This window comes from Myotis nattereri (genome assembly GCF_964212035.1).
Source record: "Myotis nattereri genome assembly, chromosome: 18".
NCBI classification, from domain to species: Eukaryota; Metazoa; Chordata; class Mammalia; order Chiroptera; family Vespertilionidae; genus Myotis; species Myotis nattereri.
Window position 1 is genome coordinate 15540270 of NC_138093.1, and position 20087 is coordinate 15560356.

At 45.6% G+C, this 20087-nt stretch overlaps 1 protein-coding gene across 1 annotated transcript; it reads left to right on the forward strand.

Moving 5' to 3' along the window:
* Positions 1 to 222: 222 nt before the first annotated feature.
* SYT11 (synaptotagmin 11) lies at positions 223 to 19010 on the forward strand. The gene is made up of 4 exons (XM_081112260.1): positions 223 to 503; positions 6838 to 7664; positions 15289 to 15412; positions 15858 to 19010. Exons 1-4 carry the CDS (start codon positions 470 to 472, stop codon positions 16166 to 16168), a joined length of 1296 nt encoding a protein of 431 aa, XP_080968386.1. The 5' UTR covers positions 223 to 469; the 3' UTR covers positions 16169 to 19010.
* The last annotated feature ends 1077 nt before the right edge of the window (positions 19011 to 20087 follow it).

A 20087-nucleotide genomic window follows, 5' to 3' on the forward strand; every position in this document is an offset into this window, starting at 1 on the left:
CAGGGGATCGGAATCATGATAACATACCCACATTCCTTACTCTATCCTTGGGGTTTTCTCCTTTAGACCAACAGCCCGTCAGTGGGCGGGGTCTTATTCTCAGGAAATCCCGGTGATGGGGTCCCCCCCTCCCAGAGATCTTCCGGAAAGGGGCGGGTCCTGCCTTCCGGAACTTTTCGGACAGAGGCGGAGTCTTCTGCCGAGGACCGCTCGGAAGAAGGCGGGGCCTCCCTCGCATCAGGACCAGTCTGGCTGCACCTGCATCCTTAGCTCAGAGCATCCCTGGAGCATCTGAAGAGGCGACCGCAGCTGGCAACCGGGGACCAGACCATCACAGGGGGCACCCGCCAGATACCTCCCCGCTCCCCTGACCTAGCGCTGTACAGCGGCGGCCTCGGTTCTGATCCAGGGTTCTCAGAGTTGTGTGACCATTGCAACAGCCTTTACAGCAAGAGCCTCTGATTACGACATGGCCGAAATCACCAATATCCGACCTGGCTTTGGTAAGTACAGTCGGTCCAACTAAGCCTGCGGTAATCCCAGCGGCTGCACAAGGAACGGAGCCCAGACCGGGGTCTTCAAGTGCCAGCCCCGCTAGAATCGGGCCTGTGGAGGTGGGTCGTGGGCAGTGGACGGAGCCTGAACTTAAACTATGGGCTGCAGAGGCTGGGAAGGCTAGAGACATGGAGGCTGGTGGGGGGTGGAGGGAAGGTCCAGGATGCTAAAACCTCGTCTGGTGCACCGTCAGCACTGCTGGAGGTGAGAAACAGAGTTTGCAGAGGATGCGAACCCCTCCTTCTGGGGGAGGAGAGGTGGAGTAGGCCGAGCCCTCCCCCTTGGGGCACGCAGGGCGGTGCCCCTTCCTCCCCATCCTCGTCCTCAGGCTGCGGGGGAGGGAGATGGCAAGGGGGATGGGGCATCAAGATGGCAGTTTGGAGACTGTGGGCTGTGTGGCTGGCAGCCAGGGGAGGCAGCGGCCTCTAGGGAGAGAGGTGCGGGGGTGGGGAGTTAAAAGGAAGCCACTCCTTAAGCCGGTCAGCTGGATGCTGAGGCCGAGGGGAACCGTGAGCCCTACAAGTTCTATTCTGCATCGTAATGGTGGGGTCCTTCTGATGCTACCAAATGGCGCTTGGTGCTGCTGGGCTAGGGGATGACGTGATGTCTATTTCTGGGCCTCCTGGCAGTGCCCAGGCGCTTCCTCCCAGGCCTTTTGTTCCCCATTCTCTGGGCTGGCTTTTCAAATAGGGGGACTCACCCGCGCTAGTGCTGGAGCTGGTGGGGGCCCGACCCAGGCCGGAGGGGGAGGGGCGTGAGAGGCCCAGCCCGGGGGAGGCCGCTTTGTGTACCAGAGAAAGCATTACGTCATCTCGGCGCGGCTCCAAGATCTGTTACATTCCTTGGAGCAGAGAGTGGAGTGGAAAATAGGAAAAATGGGAAATAAAAGCTCGAGAAACAAGTTTTTCCTCCTAGGGAATTCTTCCAAAATATGCTAGGGTAACAAACTACCTGTGCTATGTTTTCCTGGTGCAAAAATAAAAAAAAGAATTGCCCTGCGTCTCCCTCAATTCTACTTAACCCCAGTTTGGATGGTAGCAGCCAGTGAGAGTGCTGTCAGCCAAGGGTTCCTTCATGTCCCTTAAGAGATCCTAACCCTCAGGCAATCCAGAAGTTTTGAGCATCCAGCGTTTGGGTGGGTCCACAATCCAACATGGAAGTGGCTTTTCTCACTCTCCAGTGAGAGGTTTATGGAAATGAGCAAAAACCAATGTGCTCCATTCTCTCGATATCCAGAAGACATCAGATCAGGGAAAGTATCTAGACAACAGATCACACCCAATTACTACTTGCTCCCACTGATTCTCAAGGCTAAATCTTGATGTTTTTGTCTTCCACTTCACCTTCTGCATTGCTATTCTTTGAGTCCTAAATTTCTAAAATAGAAGTCTCTTTGGAGATTGCATGAGCACCCTATGATTTTCTTTCTGCTCTTTCTTTTTCTTCTTATGCCTTCTTTTCAAAATGTTCTTTTTTTTTTCTAATTACATTTCCCAATTCCTTGGAAAGTGAGATGGTGTGATTTCCTTTAGAAGGAATATTAGTGGAAAAGAGAAAATAAATTTTATCAGCCTTTTACATACCACATTTTATTTAATCCTTACAAATATCCTCTGATGTAGGAATTATTATATATACTTTTTCCAGTTGAGGAAACTGAGGCTCAGGGAGCTAAAATAAATAAAAGTTACACAAAATAGTGAGGGTAGTGCCAATGTCCAGTTGATGCCAAAGTTTGTTCTCATATCGGTATCACACTGGTCTATTTGACAGGGAAAAGCTGGTTTAGTAAAGGAAGTCAGTAAGCAGGTCTGGTCAGGGACTCACAGAGTTGGGCATAGCCCAGATGTGTCTCACAGGCCTTTCAACCCTTGCAGAGGGTTTCCTACACAAGAACTGTTACTTCTGACTTTTTCATGTCCCCTAGAGTACTCCATTCCCAATGCCCTAGCCCTTGGGAGATACACCAAGCCAACACTCAATTATCCACGACCTTAGCGTACAAAAGGAGCAAGAGGCATAGGCCACTGCAATTTACAACTACTTTAAGCACTCACGTCAGATATCAGTTCCAACTGCCTTTTCCCACCAACCTTTTGACTAAAGCAAGACAGAGGGTTCTGAGTCTCAACATCCCCGATTTTCCTAATTAACTGCCTTGAGCGTGGGAAGGAGAGGCAGAGGTTAACAAATAATTAAGAAAAAAGTAGGGCAAAGGTGGGAAATAAGGTGGAGAAAAGCACGTAGGTGATTTATAAATGGATTGATCTGTTTCTCTTCTTTTCCTTCTCTGTCCTTCTGAAAGATAAGAATCCTTCATCTTCTTTCTTACCCACACCACCTGCATTTTCTAGCAGTAAAGCCAAGACATGGGAAGCAACAGTGGGTTCCCTTGGGATCACAGAGTAAATTTAAGGTAGAGCCAAAAGGATCACTCCAATGTCTCCCAACATGGCCTTTAGATCTCTTTCAAATCGCTCTCAAAAATACACCTGTCTCGGTAGTTCCCTGCTTTCCCCTTACAGAGACAATGTTCAGTTTCACTAATCACTAGCAAGCAATTTTCAGGAAAGTCCCTTCTTGGTGAATAGAGAGCCATTTTCTTTTAGTTTGTGCCATTTTGATTGACAATTGAAACCAATCAATTGTTCAAATAAATAGTTACTGACCTTGTGTTAGATGCAAGAGACTCAGGGATTCGGAGATGAACAGGATGTCATTTCTGCTTGCTCTCAATGAGCTGAACACCAATGCTGTCCCATTTTGTGAAAACTCTCTCCATAATAACTCTTATTTCACGTAATTCTCTGTGAATAAACACTGTTATTATTTGGTATGGACATGGTCACCTTGATTTATTTTGTTAATGGCTTTATTCCTTAACTATATTATTTTAGAATGTAACTCCTCCTTTTCTTTAACAATTTTTTTTTTATTTTTATTGATTTTAGAGAGAGGAACATTGATTGGTTGTCCCATTTATTTATGCATTCATTGATTGCTTCTTGTATGTGCTCTGACCAGGGATTAAACTCAAAACCTTGGTGTATCAGGACGAACTCTAACCAACTGAGCTACTCGGCCAGGACTAACCCCTTCTTTTCTTACCTGGTCCCAGCTTTCATGAAACCATGGAATGTCTGAAGTAGAAAAAACATTGAAGATATTTAGCACAATCTCCATGGAAGAAATCCCTTTTAGAATATCCCTAACCAGTGGTGATTCAACCTCTGAAAGTTTTCAATTATAGATTCACTGCTTTATGAAGCAATCTGGGCTATTGTGAGGCAGTTGAAATAATAATTGGACTCTTTTCATTGAGTCAGATCTGTCTTCCTGCAGCCTGTACGTGCTGGTGCTGGGCCTGCCTTCCAAAGTTAAATCAAATCACACCTTCTTCCATCACAGCATCTTAAATAATTGAAGACAGTTATTATTCCTAGACCTCTCAGCTCCTTCAGTTCCTTCCATTTTTCTTCATTGGATGTGGTTCCCAGATCTTTCACCATCTTGATTATCCATAATGTAGAGACACTTCGGTGTCAGGCAAACCAGTATTTAAATCCCATCACTACCATTTGCCATTACTTGGCCTGGGGCAGATTTGAGCCCCCAGGTTTCTCCATTGTAAAGCGAGTATATTAACAGTTCCTACTTAATGAGTCCTTTGATTCAAAGAGAGGAAGCTCTAGCTCAATGCCTGGCAGGGACATAAAAAGTGTACAACCAAAAAAAAAGCAGTGTTTATTCCTGTCAGTGCTAGACAGCAGACAGAACACTCCATATGTGTTGTGACCAGTGCAGATGAAATTATACTACCCTCCTGTGATCCAGACATCGTATTCAAAGTATAAGCCGGCTCTAGCCTAATTATACTCCAAGCTTGTGGTCACCTAAACTGCTAAGTGATTTTTGCTCAGACTTGTCAAGTAAGGTCTCCCGTTGCTTACTGACAGGTTTTAAAAACCAAATAGAATTTTACATTTTCCCTGAGATATGTCATCATATTGACCTCACCCTCTTTTTCCGATCTGTGGAGGCTGTTTTGAATTTACGAACTCATTTGTTCACTGAACACTTCCTGGGTGCCACATGGTCCTGGGACCTGGGGATATAGCAGTGAACAGACAGAAATTCAGTATTCTTATTAAGTTTATCTGGTGAGGAAAAACAGAAATTGTTGGGCGTAAGAACTACTATGCAGAAAAAATAAAGCAGGTAATAGGGATATTATCTCACTCGGGGCAGTCAGCAAATGCTTCTCTGATAACATGAAGTTTGCACAGAGGTCTGCAGTGAGAGGCAGAGAGCCGGGCAGACCTGGTGAAAGGATGTTCCAGGAAGAATCTGGAATATTCTGGAGTCACACTTATTTTCTGATTTCTCCCTGTCCAAATCTTTCCTTGAAAAAGTAATGTAGGGTTTATGTTTCTGCTTCTATTGAAAAAAAATTATATAATTACATTTCAAGTTCAAGGGAACATATTATGGCACAATGGGTTTCAATATTTGTGATTACCACAGAGGATTATAATTTGTGTGTGTGTATACACATATACATTACATGTTATTAAAATGCAATAGAATATGTAAGTGTATATATGCAAAACATTAAAAAAGTAATGTATGGGTAGTTACAAAAATAGTAATGGGGATGTAAAGGACAGCGTAGGAAATATAGTCAATAATTTTGTAATATCCATTTATGGTAATATCTATTTGGGTACTGGAAATATCGGGGGGAACACTTTGTAAAGTATATGATTGTCGGACCACTACGCTGTACACCTGAAATTAATACAAAATAATATTGAATGTAAAATGTAATTGAAAAAAAAAAAAAAAAGTAAGCAAGTCAAGTAATGTAGAGAACTAGAGGCTGTATCTAGACCAATTGGCTTCAGTGAACTTAAAGGGGAAATAACCCCAAACCTAATTATCTAAGGCAGGGGCGAACTTGTGTGGGGAAAAGACAGATAAGACTAGAGGAAGGGAAGGAAAAAATCTGTTTCTCTTTAGTTACTTGTTTATTCAATAAATATATATATTAAGTGTCTTTAGTGCTGGGGATATAGAAATAAACAAAACAAACAAAATCCCTGTCTTCATGAAACTTATATTCTAGTGAAAATAGATAATAAACAGTAAATTTATATGTGTGTCTACATATATATTCTTGTGTATGTGAGTGTGTATGAGAGAGAGAGAGAAAGAGAAAGAAAGAGCAGACACATGGAGAAAATTAAGCAGGGCTAAGAAGTGTGGGTGTTTGGGATGGAGAAGGTTGCACTTTTAAATGGGGTGGTCAGGGGAGATCTTACTAAGAAGGTGACATTTGAGCAAAGATCTGACTTTTCCACAGTCTCTCTTTTTCTCTTTCTAAAATTCTTCTATTTGTAAATACCTAGGAGCTGAAATTTAGAACATAGTTTAAAAGTACTTAACACCCCCCCTGGCTGGTTTGCTTAGTGGTTAGAGCATCAGCCTGGGTTCCAAAGGGTCTCAGGTTCGATTCCCTATCAAGGGTATGTACCTGGGTTGCAGGTTCAATCCTGCCCCAGTCAGGGCACCTGCAGGATGCAATCAATTAATGTGTCTCTCTCACATTGATGTTTCTCTCTCTCTCACCCTCTCTCATTCCCTTCCACTCTCTCTAAAAATTAATGGGAAAATTACCTCGGGTGAAGATTTTACAAAGTACTTAGACCCACTGTTCTTATTGCCACCCACCCACTTTTGCTACCCTTGAGCAACCTACTAAAATGATCTGAAGTCAACCCCACATCCTTTCACCCTACAAGCCAGTAAGTCAACACAGTCCCACTGTTTACAAACCCTGTCCGAGATGCAGTGGAATACCCTCCTGAACCCAGACACACCTCGTGCCCTTGTGTAACAGTTGAGGTGAATGTAAAAAGGTGACCTTACCAGACCTACAGGGCAGTTTGTGTGAAACCAATCATGATTAGCAAACCAAGTTCCTAAGTGCTAAGGGAAGGCCAAGACAATAACAGGGAGTTGGGTGGGCACTTCGGGGAAGTCTTTCTGGAGAAGGTAAATATTTCACTCAGGTTTGGTGGAAAGGAAGAGCCGTGGCTTGGTTGAGTGGATGGATGAGGGCATTGCTAAGGGAGGGGATAAGTTCATGAGCCCAGATGAGCAAATTTTGTGTTGGAGGCTCGGTTGGGATGACCTTGGCTCCAGCAGAGGCACCAGGTAGGAGAGCTCCGGAAGGGGGTTGAGGTCCACCTGCCTTAACGCATCTCTGTTCTCCACCTTCAGATATGTCACCGGTGGTGGCAGGCCTTATCGGGGCCTCCGTACTGGTGGTGTGTGTCTCGGTGACCGTGTTTGTCTGGACATGCTGCCACCAGCAGACAGAGAAGAAGCACAAGAACCCACCGTACAAGTTTATTCATATGCTCAAAGGCATCAGCATATACCCAGAGACCCTCAGCAACAAAAAGAAAATTATCAAAGTGCGAAGAGACAAAGATGGCCCTGGGAGGGAAGGTGGCCACGGGAACCTGTTGGTGGATGCAGCAGAGGCTGGCCTGCTGGGCCGAGACAAGGGTCCCAGGCCACCCAGCTCTGGATCTTGTCTCGGCCAATTACCCATCAAAGTGGACTATGGGGAAGAGCTGAGGAGCCCCATTGCAAGCCTAACCCCCGGGGAGAGCAAAACGAGTTCTCCATCGTCTCCAGAGGAGGACGTCATGCTGGGGTCCCTCACCTTCTCAGTGGACTATAACTTCCCCAAAAAAGCCCTGGTGGTGACGATCCAGGAGGCCCATGGGCTGCCCGTGATGGATGACCAGACCCAGGGCTCTGACCCCTACATCAAAATGACCATCCTTCCTGACAAGCGGCACCGGGTGAAGACCAGAGTGCTACGGAAGACCCTGGACCCTGTGTTTGACGAGACCTTCACCTTCTACGGCATCCCCTACAGCCAGCTCCAGGACCTGGTGCTGCACTTCCTAGTGCTCAGCTTTGACCGCTTCTCTCGGGACGACGTCATTGGGGAGGTCATGGTGCCGCTGGCTGGGGTGGACCCCAGCACAGGCAAGGTACAGCTGACTAGGGACATCATCAAAAGGAACATCCAGGTGAGGAGGAAGTGTGTGTGGGGGAGGGATGGTAGGTTGGGGGAGACAAGATCTTAGGGGACAAATGGAAGAGGGAGGGGGAGGGGGAGGGGGAGGGGATGAAATGGGTGGCAAAGAGGGACTGTGGGGCGGAAGCTCTCACCTACCAAGAATAAGCCGTGGTCAGAGTAAGACAGAGGGCCTGGCAGGTAAGGTCTCCTGTAGGAAGCAGCTTCCTGGGGATAGAGGGACAGGTGGCTTCTGAAATTCCACGTAGTAGCTGGTATCCTGACACTGCACCCAGCCTGCTTAGCTGTAGGGGCTAATTTTCCCCCCTAAATAATATGTGATCTTCCTCTAGCGAATTTCTCACAGCTGAGAAACTTTGAAAGTGGTTCAATAATTTCCCCCTCTGCTTTCCTTTCCCAGCCCAAACCTAGGGGTATAAATAGCATCATGTCAGGATGTCTTTTAGTAACCATTTTGTAAATGCAATTAAATGAATTGCTTCACCTCTGAGCCCCTGAGCCAGGCCCAAACCTTTGCTACAGATATCTCTCTCTCTATTCCTCCTCTCTGTGTGAGAAGTGGGGAGTGGGGGGGTGGGAGAGCCTTCTCTCCCACTGGGCTAGCATTGTCATTTCAGGGGTACAAGAAATGTGTACCTGTCCTCCATTAGTTCATTCATTTTCTCCACAGTTGGGGAAGCAATGTAGTTCTATGGTTAAGCCCTCGGGCTCTGGAGTTGGACTGCCTGACTTCACGTTCCAGCTCACCCTTTTCCAGCTGTGCGACATGGGAGAAAACCCTTCTAAGCATTTTTCCCCCAATGTAAAATGGAGCTAATATTGCCTTCCTTACAGGAGTAGGTGGCTCAAATGAGATAATATCCCTGGTATATCAGTGCCCTAGGGGAGCTTTTACTTTAGTGGAGGAAAGACAAACAATTTTGGCAATTACCATATTGGCAGGTGCTTTGAAAGAAGTTGTTGACATTTTAACTCAGAGTTTCATTTATTTTTTCAGGATTAAATATAAGTGGTTAATAGCAAGGGCTTTGAAGTGAGACCTGAATTTTAATCCAGGACACTGGGCTGGGGGCATTTACTAAACGTCCAGGGGGGCTCTTGGCATGAGCTCAATTTCTTTCTATTTTATTAACTCCCCTCAGGGAGGGATAAGCCAGGGCTGCAATCCTTAGCAACACATTCCCTGGGAGAGGCCCCACACAGGACACCCAGAGCCTGTGCAACCCCCCACCAGAGCCTTCCCACCGCCTGGCTTCCCAACAGTGTTCTCCCCAACCAGTAACTATGGGCAGGGCTGTGTTCCAACCCGAGCCATGACTGTCATTCCCTACTCATCTGGCTAAACACTCATCCTGGTGATTCCCTAGCACTGCAGCCTCCAATGCCTGCCCGAAATCCTCCCGACTGTAGCCAAGAGTCTGCCCTTTCTGGGTCTCCCCTTAGCTCATCAGTTAGAGCTGCTCGGGCCGACTCCACGCTGTCTGTAAAGAGTTTTTTGGGTTTTTTTGGTCTGTGTAAAGCATTCCTTTATAATATGGGGCCCAATTATCTTCCTCCAAAGATTCCTGCGTGGTGGTGAGAATTGCATTTCTCTATATAGCTCCCCACTACTAACTGTATTTCCTGGCCTTTAGCAGAGAATTCATCTCTTCTTCTTTCCATGATATAGTGCAGTCCGCTTGAAGAAGCCCAGGACTGGTCATCACTTTTACTCTATCCATTTCATTACCTTATTCTAGGCAGCTGGTTAACATCTCTGGGCCTCAGTCTCTCTCTCGGCTGCATCATGAAGTTTACTAGGATCACTTTATGAGAGCACTCTTGGTTCTTATGAACATACAAAAAGATATAAGAAGCATGAAAAATGAACTCTTTATGGTTAGTAAAAGGAGATCATGATATAAACTCTGTAATACCCAAAATCTCTGAGTTGGGCTTTGGGACTTGATTTTTTTAGTGGCAAGCAGCTTTTTTCCTAGTATTTTATTCAGATAGAAATTAATGTGCATTTATATTCCCACAATAAATTCCCCACAAGGAGAAGGGAGACAGTGCAGAGAGGGCTGGGGAATAAAAAAGAGACACTGGGAAAAGAGAATTACCGAGTGGGTAACAGAGTTGTTAGACTCCTAATTTCTTCAGGTCATTGCTTTCCTGCCTTTCCACTGTCCAATCCAGTGTTGATGACCTGGGACAATGGCCACTTAACGAAAGGATTCTTAAAATCTCAGAGTTACAGGGGACCTAAGAGGTCATCCATTCTAGCCAAAGGGACTGAAAAGAGAGAAAGAAAAAGGAATGTCCCTTTCCCAGGAACAATAAAGAAGTTCGCTCTGTATGTGTCCTGGGGAGGAGGAGAGGGTGGAACATGAAGGTTTTTGTTTCTTTTGTTTTCCCATGATTGTGATTGATGTGGACGTGGCCCTTCCTTCTGCTCACCCCAGTAAAGGTTTACTGTGGATGTGTGGCTAGCAGATCATCCTGGGAGGGGCTCTGCTAGTTAGAGGAGATAGGTTTCTCCCCCACCTAAGTGTTCCTGTGTCTGTCTGTCTGCTTCAGGACCCATGCTCCTGTTCCTCTTTCCCACTGAGGGCGGGCAGAGCCTCCCAACTCTGTCAGGCACAGACAAAACCCTTTCTCCCCCTTGTCCTTCTGCTTGTCTGCCCCACAACAGGGTCTTTGCCTCATTAAGCCAAGGGACTGGGAAACAGAGCTCGCTCCCAGCCCTTGACAAAGAGCCTTTGAAAAAGAGCCATTGGCAATGCTACTTGGAATGGGATTGGGTGGGAAAAGAAGGGGAGGAGAATGGGGGGACGTGAAACTCTGTTCTTCGATGCAGAATGGAATGGCATTCAGGTAGTGCTGCGGCTGCAGACTTGGGTATCACAAAGGGGCAGCTGAATGGGCACTGGCAGTCTGCCCAGGTAAAATGACAAAGGTGAGGGCGGCCAGAAGGAAAACAGTTGCCTGAGGAGTGATTTTAGGGGAGAAAAATATTAAAAGGGGAACCAGAAGTTGTCTACTTTCTCAAAGACCTAGGGAAGGGACATGGAGGTTTAGATTAGGGAGATTTTGCTATAATGAATGATTTAGGAAACAGTTTTAAACAAATATTCAGGAAACCTAAACTATAATATTGTAGTTAGTGGTGGTTTTTTTTAATTGATTGAATTTGAGAGAGAGGTTGGGGGTGGGAGGGGAAGAAACATCAACTCAACGTGGGAGAGAAATGCTGGTCAGTTGCCTCCCACAAGTGCCCTGACCGAGGATTGAACCTGCAACCTGGGTATGTGCCCTGACCTGACCGGGAATTGAACCTGCCACCTTTAGGTGTATGGGACAACGCTTCAACCAACTAAGCCACACCAGCCAGGGCTAAAACTCTGTGTTATTTTTTTAAATCAAATATCCCTTTAACCCCACTTATCCTTCTTCTGTATATAAAGTTAGAATTATATTGAAAGATTGCATATTTAATATTTAGATACCAGTGTTCAAGATGGTCCCAGAAATAGATATCAAATCTACTTAACATTTTATTATTCGTGGAAACGGAGGAGAGCAATGGCCCAAATAATCCAAAGGTTCTTGCTTTCTAGATCAGCTCTGTCTGCTGGGGCTTTCTGTGATGCTGGAACTGCTCTCCATCTGCTCTGTCCAATATGGTAGCCACACATGGCTGCTGACCATTTGAAATATGGATCCTGTGACTGAGGAACTAAAATGTTAATGGATTATAATTTCAATAGACACATGTAGCTAGTGGCTACTGTATTGGATAGCTCAGTTCTGAAATGTTTTGGAAGGCATTTGATTTTCTTTCTCACGGGGGATTACTTTCCTAATGCCATTTGGCTGTGGGTAATAGTAGTAAAAAGGAGTTTACGTTCTCTGGTTGTATTCTGATTTGTGTCCAAAAGAAGCTGCCCAGAAGTATACTGGTTGGCAAGGGCAACCAGCCTGTGATTTTAAACGGGCTGAGGGTACTTCCTGTGGATATCATCGAAACCAGACAATATGTATGTTATGGGCAAGGAAAAAATGGGAGACTTCAATCTAGTAGAGAAAAGCTATCACATCTTTTTTAAAGTCTATTCTCTTTTGTACTTCAGTTTCAAAATTAAATTTTAGTTAGTCATATTCTATGCCCTATGAGAGACATTTTCATATGCTCCTGGTATGAAACATAGTCTTGAGAAATTTTTTAAACCACATAAAATAATCGAATTCCTTATTATCACAATTTTATTCCTTGAGATAACATAAGGCTTATAATGAAAACATAAACTATTAGGTTTCCCCCTTGTTTTTCATTGATAAGCTGGTTAAATTACTGCTGTTGTCCTTCCCTGTATCAGACACACGTGACAGACAGAGCACTAGCTTGTAGCCTCTCCTTCTTCTTTTTTTTAAAAAAATATATTTCTTTATTGATTTCAGAGAGGAAGGAAGAGGGAGAGAGAGATAGAAACATCAATGATAAGAGAGAATCATTGATTGGCTGCCTCCTTCACGTCCCTACTGGGGATCGAGCTCGCAACCTGGGCATTTGCCCTTGGCTGGAATCGAACCTGGGATCCTTCAGTCCGCAGGCCAACACTCTATCCACTGAGCCAAACCGGCTAGGGTGCTTCTTTTTTTAAAAAAAAATATATTTTTATTTATTTCAGAGAGGAACGGAGAGGGAGAGAGAGATAGAAACATCAATGATGAGAGAGAGTCATTGATCAGCTGCCTACTGGGTATCAAGCCTACAACCCAGGCATGTGCCCTTGGCGGGAATCAAACCTGGGACCCTTCAGTCCACAGGCCGACACTCTACCCACTGAGCCAAACTGGCTAGGGCTAGCCTATAGCTTCTTGAGGGTAGGACTCTTCATTGTCTGTTTTTTCAGCCCTAGCTGCTGGCAGAGTTCCTGGCACTTAGTAAGTGCACAATGAATAATTTTGATGGACATGTAAGGCTGGTAGTGAAAATAGTCTATTTTTGCTCAATCTAAGAGAAATTCCTGAAATAGGCGACATTTCTTTGGGACTATGCATAATACAAGGAATAAGATTTGATAGTAGGCCCTGGCTGGGTGGATCAGTTGGAGTATCATCCATATACCAAAAGGTTGTGGGTTTGATTCCCAGTCAGGGCACCCATACCCAGGTTGCAGGTTCAATCCCTGATCAGGGCACGTACAGGAGGCAACCAATTGATGTTTTTCTCTCTCTTCCTCACTCTCTGAAATTGATTAAAAAACAAACATATCCTTGGGTAAGGATAAAATAATAATAATAAGATACACATGTTAATACACACACATATATATATATATATATATATATATATACTGATTTGATAGTGGAGGAGTGATTTTGTCTCAGATTTAACTTGTGTCTTAAATTCCTCAAATTCTATCTCCTTTTGTTTTATCTCAGTCTCAGCCCCACTTTCTAAGCTAGAAACTTAATAGTCCTCCAACAAGACAAAACAAACAAATATTCCTCCACCTCTTCCTTCTCCCCTACATTTACATCCAATTAGCCACCCACACCTAGGACATCCTGGCAATTCTCCGTGAGACATAGCTTACCCCCCTGCCCAACCCCTCTGCTCTAGCCCTGGCTCCAGGCCTCATCATTTCTTCCTTCGCCTATTGCAGCAGCTCTTAACTGAGCTTTCTGACTTTGGTCTTTCTCCACTTTTCAGCTCTCACTAGAATAATAATATTATTAATGAAATACTAAAAACAACCATCATAACTTTGTCACTCCTATACCAACAGACCTTGCCTTGCCCGGTGGTGACTCTGCTGGTTGGCGAGACTGCCCCACTGCTCTTTACCCTCACCTCACCCACCTCTCCCGGTTCCTGACTCATCCCTCCTGCCAGGCACCCCAACATCAGGAACATGCGCCTCTCACCACCCTCTGAGCACAGTGTGCCCTTCCAGGGCCCCGTGCCTTGGTGCCAGCCACTCCTGCCACTCTGCCTGGTGTGAGCTTCTCTCTGCCCATTGTCTCATGGCCTCTGACTCACCCTTCGTAACTCAGCCCAGATGCCAGCCGGCAGCGCCTCCCTGAGTCTCCGGGCAGCGCGTGGACAGGCTTCTTCCTTCTCTGCTTACTCCACCTGCGTCTCTTCTATGCTTAGTGAGCTCCTTGGGAGCAGCTGGGTCCGGGCAGCTGTGGCCCCCAGCACCCGGCAGGTAGCGAGCCAGGGCTGTAAAATGTTCTTGGAGGACGAGAGGTTTTTCCCAAGTTCACAGAGAGGCCTAGAAGACACGTTACAGATGGGGAGGCAAAGATGTGGGCCCAGGGAAGAGAGCGACGACTGGAGAAGACGCCCCGAAGTGCATGACTGAGGCAGGCGGGGCAGGTGCGGCTGTTCGCCCTGTGGCATGGAGGGGCGCAGCTCAGGAAGGCCGGGGACTTGCCCAAGGCCAGGCGCTGCGGGAGCGGCAAAGTGAAGGCTCAGACCCAAATGTCCTGCCTCCCAATATACGTGTTTATCACAAGAACCAAATGAGGAAATAGGAGAGAACACACTTCTGTCGTGCACACTGTACTCCGGGCACCGTGGTGTCACAAAATTTAACTTATTTAATCCTTTTAACAATCCTCTGAATGAGGTACTATTTTTTAAAATATTTTATTTACTGCCGAAACCGGTTTGGCTCAGTGGATAGAGCGTCGGCCTGCGGACTGAAAGGTCCCAGGTTCGATTCCGGTCAAGGGCATGTATGTACCTGGGTAGGAGATGTGCAGGAGGCGGCTGATCGATGTTTCTCTCTCATCGATGTTTCTAACTCTCTCTCTCCCTTCCTCTCTGTAAAAAATCAATAAAATATCTTTAAAAAAAATTGTATTTACTGATGAGAGAGAGAGACATAAATTTTCTTGTTCCACTTAGTTGTGAATTCATTGGTTGCTTCTTCTTTAAAAAAATATATATTTTATTGATTTTTTACAGAGAGGAAGGGAGAGAGATAGAGAGTTAGAAACATTGATCAGCACGCCCCTGCACGCCCCCTACTGGGGATGTGCCCGCAACCAAGGTACATGCCCTTGACTGGAATCGAACCCAGTACCCTTCAGTCCGCAGGCCGATGCTCTATCCACTGAGCCAAACCGGTTAGGGCTCATTAGTTGCTTCTTGCATGTGCCCTGACTGGGGATCAAACCCGCAACCTTGGTGTCTCAGGACGACACTCTAACCAACTGAGCCACCCGGCCAGGCCTTTAGGTGCTATTTTTATCTCCATCTGATAGGTGAGGAAACTGAAGTACTACAGAGATGTCAAGTAAGTGGTCCCAAGTCATCCAGACGACAAGTAGCCCATTTGAACCCGGGCCAGGTTGGCTTCAGAGTCTGGGCCTGTAAGAACAGGGCTGTGCTGCCTCTCCATGCAAATGATCTTATTTAGCATCTGGATTATAATGAGAACATCTCCTCTTACCCCTTCCCTGTCCAGTGATAGTAACATCTTCTTGGGGGATGGGCACCTGCCATGCAGCCTTCTCCTCCCTGTGCTTCCTCTCCAGCCTCTCTTCCCTCTCCCTGGCACCCTTTCCGTGCCATGCCCGGCTCCCCTGGCAGGATTCTCATGTGCTGTTTTTCTTCACAGAAGTGCATTAGCAGAGGGGAACTCCAGGTGTCCCTGTCGTATCAGCCTGTGGCACAGAGAATGACGGTGGTGGTCCTCAAAGCCAGACACTTGCCGAAGATGGATATCACCGGGCTCTCAGGTAGCAGCTATTTACTCCAACCTATTTCTAAGTGTCTGAATGACACCCCCTCCTCTTGCCTGAGGCCCAGATACCCGCCCTACATACACACACACACACACACACACACACACACGTCAGGACCGCTTATACCTGTCGCTTTACATGCGTTCCTCTCTGTGTCTCCTTTCTCTTCCTGGGGAATATCTAGGTTATAGATTTTCCTAGCCAAATGGGTGAGCAAATGGGACCTTGACCTTTGGTGAGATGCCCTAGTAGGAGCCCATGCCAGGTGCTGAGTCCTTGCTCCAGGCATTGATTGTGCTGTCACTAAGACCACGTAGGGGTGGCCACCAAAGAGATGGACAGCAGAACCCCCTCTTCCCAGCATGAAACCACCATTATAGAGGAGAGGACTGTGTCATAGGCCTGTCTTCCTTTTTTCGTTTGATCTCTTTGGCGGCCCCAGATCCTTATGTGAAGGTGAACGTCTACTACGGCAGAAAGCGCATTGCCAAGAAGAAAACCCACGTGAAGAAGTGCACTTTGAACCCAGCCTTCAATGAGTCTTTTATCTATGACATCCCCACTGACCTCCTGCCCGACATCAGCATTGAGTTCCTCGTCATCGACTTCGATCGCACCACCAAGAACGAGGTGGTGGGGAGGCTGATCCTGGGGGCGCACAGTGTCACAGCCAGTGGCGCCGAGCACTGGCGAGAGGTCTGCGAGAGCCCCCGCAAGCCTGTGGCCAAGTGGCACAGCCTGAGCGAGTACTAACCCTGTGCTCCTCGCCTCCAACCCCAGGGCCAGGCTGGGCAGGGACATGGTGGGGAAAGAGGTGGCAGAGAGAAGCGGACTCAAAACCTCACTTTAGTTGTAGAAGAAAATTTCTTACAAAATAAACCCTACAAAGAACACCCCACATGACCACAGCGGCAGATCAGTTCGTAGAGATGATGATTTCTCTCCTTGGCAAGGCACTAGCAATTCTTTTTTTTTTAATGGGGAAAAAGAGAGAGGGAAAGACCTCTACAAGTTTATATATAACAATGTAACCTATACTTGCATGTCTAATACAAACTGAAGAAATTAGCCTAGCTGCCAATATCAAGTTACAGATTTTAATCCATGAAAACTGTGTTTTGTGCCGAACTGTATTTGCTGATTACCTGAAATTGGCCTCTTTTTATTGGGCTTCTCTGAACAGTTACTCTCCCCACCTCCACAAAGAATATTTTGCTCTTGTAAAACCTCATATTTTCATTGTCCCCATCTTTTCTTCCTATTACCTCTGACATCTCTGCTCTTTTATTGAGCTCTAGGTCAGAGGTCTGTAGTAAGCCAAGAAACAAAGGTGGACTGGATTAGGCCGGGTTTTCAGGAGAAAGACTGTTTGAGAGATGGGGCGTTTCTGCTGTCAGCTCTCCTGCTATGAAGGGGTAGGCGGCAGCCTATGATTAAATTGTGAGGAAGCACACGGACACATGAGACTCATGAGGCAGCAGTAGGTTTACAAAACAAGATGATGTCTCTAATGAGCGCTTTGGAAATTCCAGCTTCAGCTACAGGATAGCACCAGTGAACACATCCTGCTGGTCCCCAACACTATTTGCAGGGATGAGGACACGGAGAGGAGAAATGGGATGGCTGCGGCCTCCCTTTTGCAGCTGGATATGGAGGCAACAGCTATTTCTGGTTGATGGGTTAGAAATCATCCGATGTTTGAAGAATTAAATTGGCCTTTGTTTTTCCAGAAATGCTGACCCTTGAGAAGAAGCTTTAGAGTCTTCTCAAGTAGCTTAGGCGTGGTTAGTGGTTAGTTTTGCTTTGTAAGGCAAAGGGCCTCAAAAATTATTCTCCTTACATTTTTTAGCAATGACTCTGAAAAATATCAGTGAGGCTGAGTCATAAAGGTAACTTGGATTCTTTCAGGGCATCTTTTCCCTCAAAACAAAGTGCTTGGTTCTTGGAACTGATGAGGGGAACCACAGAGTTCAGCCCTCCTCCTGCCAGTGGGCACAGAGGTTGAGAGCACTCAGCATCCTGCTGGGATTAGAGTTCAAGTCTCTCTTTACTCCTAGGCCAGCCGTGTCTCTAATGTTGAGGCTTCTCATGGTGGCAGAGACTTCACTGACAATGAGTATGCTTGGATAGGCAGTCGATATTTTTGCTAGCCTGAAGAGGAACTCAAGTCAGCAGCAGCTTGAAGCATGGCCTGAGGGATTCGCTAAAACTGAAGGTCCACTTCCAAGCAAGAAACCACTTTCTAACTTACTTCTGAGAAGGGAGTTAAAAAGCTGAGTCGCTATGGAGAGTGGTGATGTTGCCTTTGATGTTCCCTTAGCTCTTGTGGATTTAAAACCTATCTGCTCCTCCCCAATCCTTTGGTTGCTGTCTTTTTTAACCTTGATTCTTGACAAGGCGGAGCAGTACTGAGCAGGCACAAAGCCCTCTGTTCTTGTCCCTGTCAGCTCCCACCCACTACAGTCTGACTCACTCTCTCACCATCAGTTGGGTTCACACCACCACGCTCTGTCCTATACTCCATGGAATGTAAATACTGTATCATACGTAGAAGAAAATAATTTTTGTTTTCTAAAAATGGCATTTTGAGATAGTTTAATGTAAATCTAACGAGAGCGTTCTGAAACCCCATTAGGAAAAAAATTTAAATGATTCTTCTTCATCGCCTTAATGTCTGAAGATCAGAAATTGCCGAGCAATCCATGTTTGTTTCCTTCCCAGAAACAATGCAAAGCAACAGGTGGAGACAGTCTGATCTTTGCCCTGCTGTGTGTGCCTCTGTAGCTCCTCCTGACCTAAGAATGGGAAAACAGCCTCACCCCACTTTTCTCTCTCCCATCTCCTCGGAGCTTTATTCCTTGAATTCGTCGGGTCTACTGCGTAGTGGGTAGTGAGGTGACAGAGGAGGAACCAGTAGTTCTGTAGCCTATGAGCTGCCTCGGTGTTTTTCTCAGAAAAAAGGCCAAAAGGAAGTACAGGTTTCCTCCCTCCTACCTCAGGCCTGATCCATCGTGCCCTTGACTTTGCTGTCCCAAAGTTTCTTAACTGACGTGGGCTTTCACATTTGTTCCTCCCAGAGCTAACTGATGGGGGCAGGAGAGGCATGCCTCCTCCTAAGAGTCAGTTGAAAGACGAGAGAGTCACATCCTACTTTTTGCACAAGGCGCTCACGGTCAGGAATAGGTTAGGGAATGGTCACTTCGGATTTTCCAAGAGTCGGTTCTTCTCTGCTGACATCTTGATTCCTTTGGGAAGACAAGGGTTTCTCTTAATAACAAAAGTCCCTTTATGAGTTATTCCTTCTTTCAGTTCTCAGTGGAGCACAGCCAAGAGGTACGTGCTTAGAAACAGTGCTCTCGGTATGAACACAGACAGAACTGGTTTGCGGGACAGGGGCAGCTTGCTCAGGAGAGGGGATAATGCAAGTCCTTTTTCTTGGAAGGCTTTTACTATGGCCATGATAGTGACATTTCCCTCACCATGATCCTTCTCCAGTGTGGTTGTCTTTCTTTACCTTGTGTCTTCTCTTGTAAAAATGAAACTCAAGAATAAAATAAACGTGTCAAATTAAAAAAGAAAAATCTAAAAACGCTAACATGAATCGTGTGAAATTGCATAATGCCGTAACGCTAACCTACAATATGTAATGCTATCTTGTATGTTGAATTTGTTAACGCACCGCACAAGTGCAAAATAAAAACTGATTCCCATTAAATAGAAACAGTAACAGTGATGTCAGCATGGTTCTCTTGGAAGCTGGATGACGACGAATGAAGTGAATACTCAGATTCTAATAGGATATTCCAGGGTCTGTTGTCAAAGTGTGGGCCTCAGGCCACCGGAGTCAGAATCATCTGGGGCACCTGTGGAGAAAATGCACATTCCAGACTCCTGTCCTAGAGACTCTCGCTTGATAGGTGGCTTGGTTTACTGTTTGTCCTAGTACTTTTTCTAGTCATTTTGCTTTCCCTTCAAAATGTAATTTCTAAGACCATAACCACCAGGGGGAGAGATGCTGGTTTTGAGTGCTGAGAATCACTCTGCCCTTGTAATTGGGAACATTTATTCCAAAAGCAATGCCTAGACTAACTGAGTTGGTTCACTCATTCATTAATCAACAGCTATTTACTTATTGTCTACCATATGCCACATACCGCGGATACAGCATATTGATAAGCAAGAGTCCTACTCTTATGAAGCTTAGCAGAGGACAAGCATTAATCAAATAATCACAATAACAAATGGATAAATGCAAACGGATAAATGCTCTGAACGAGAAAAAAAAAATACGTACTTTCAACAATAAAGATTTAGAAAAAGAAAAAACATAGGTTAATGCAAGACTCAAGGGTCATATACTGGGGTGATATGACCACTGCAAGTGCTTTTGTGGATTTCTGAGCCTGCCTTAAAGTCTGGAATGATTCAGTTTTCTTATTTTCTCTTAATGGCCCTCCCTGTGTACATGCTTGGGGTAGAGAGAAAGGAAGCAGGAGAAAAAGTCCCTGCTCTTTGAAGTTTCAGTGAAGGAACTAAAAAACATTTTCAAATTATAAAACTAATATAATAAACATAAGAAAATTGAAAAATAAGAGGGGGAAAAATCAATCGATTCCAAAACCTAAACAACCGTTTTGTTTTCCAATCTTATTTCCTGTGCATTTTTCCCCTG

Coding starts and splice junctions, on each gene's coding strand:
- SYT11 (XM_081112260.1), top strand. CDS start 470: ATGGCCGAAATCACCAATATCCGACCTGGCTTTG. Junction 504..6,837: donor CAATATCCGACCTGGCTTTG/GTAAGTACAGTC, acceptor CTCCACCTTCAG/ATATGTCACCGGTGGTGGCA. Junction 15,413..15,857: donor TATCACCGGGCTCTCAGGTA/GCAGCTATTTAC, acceptor TGGCGGCCCCAG/ATCCTTATGTGAAGGTGAAC.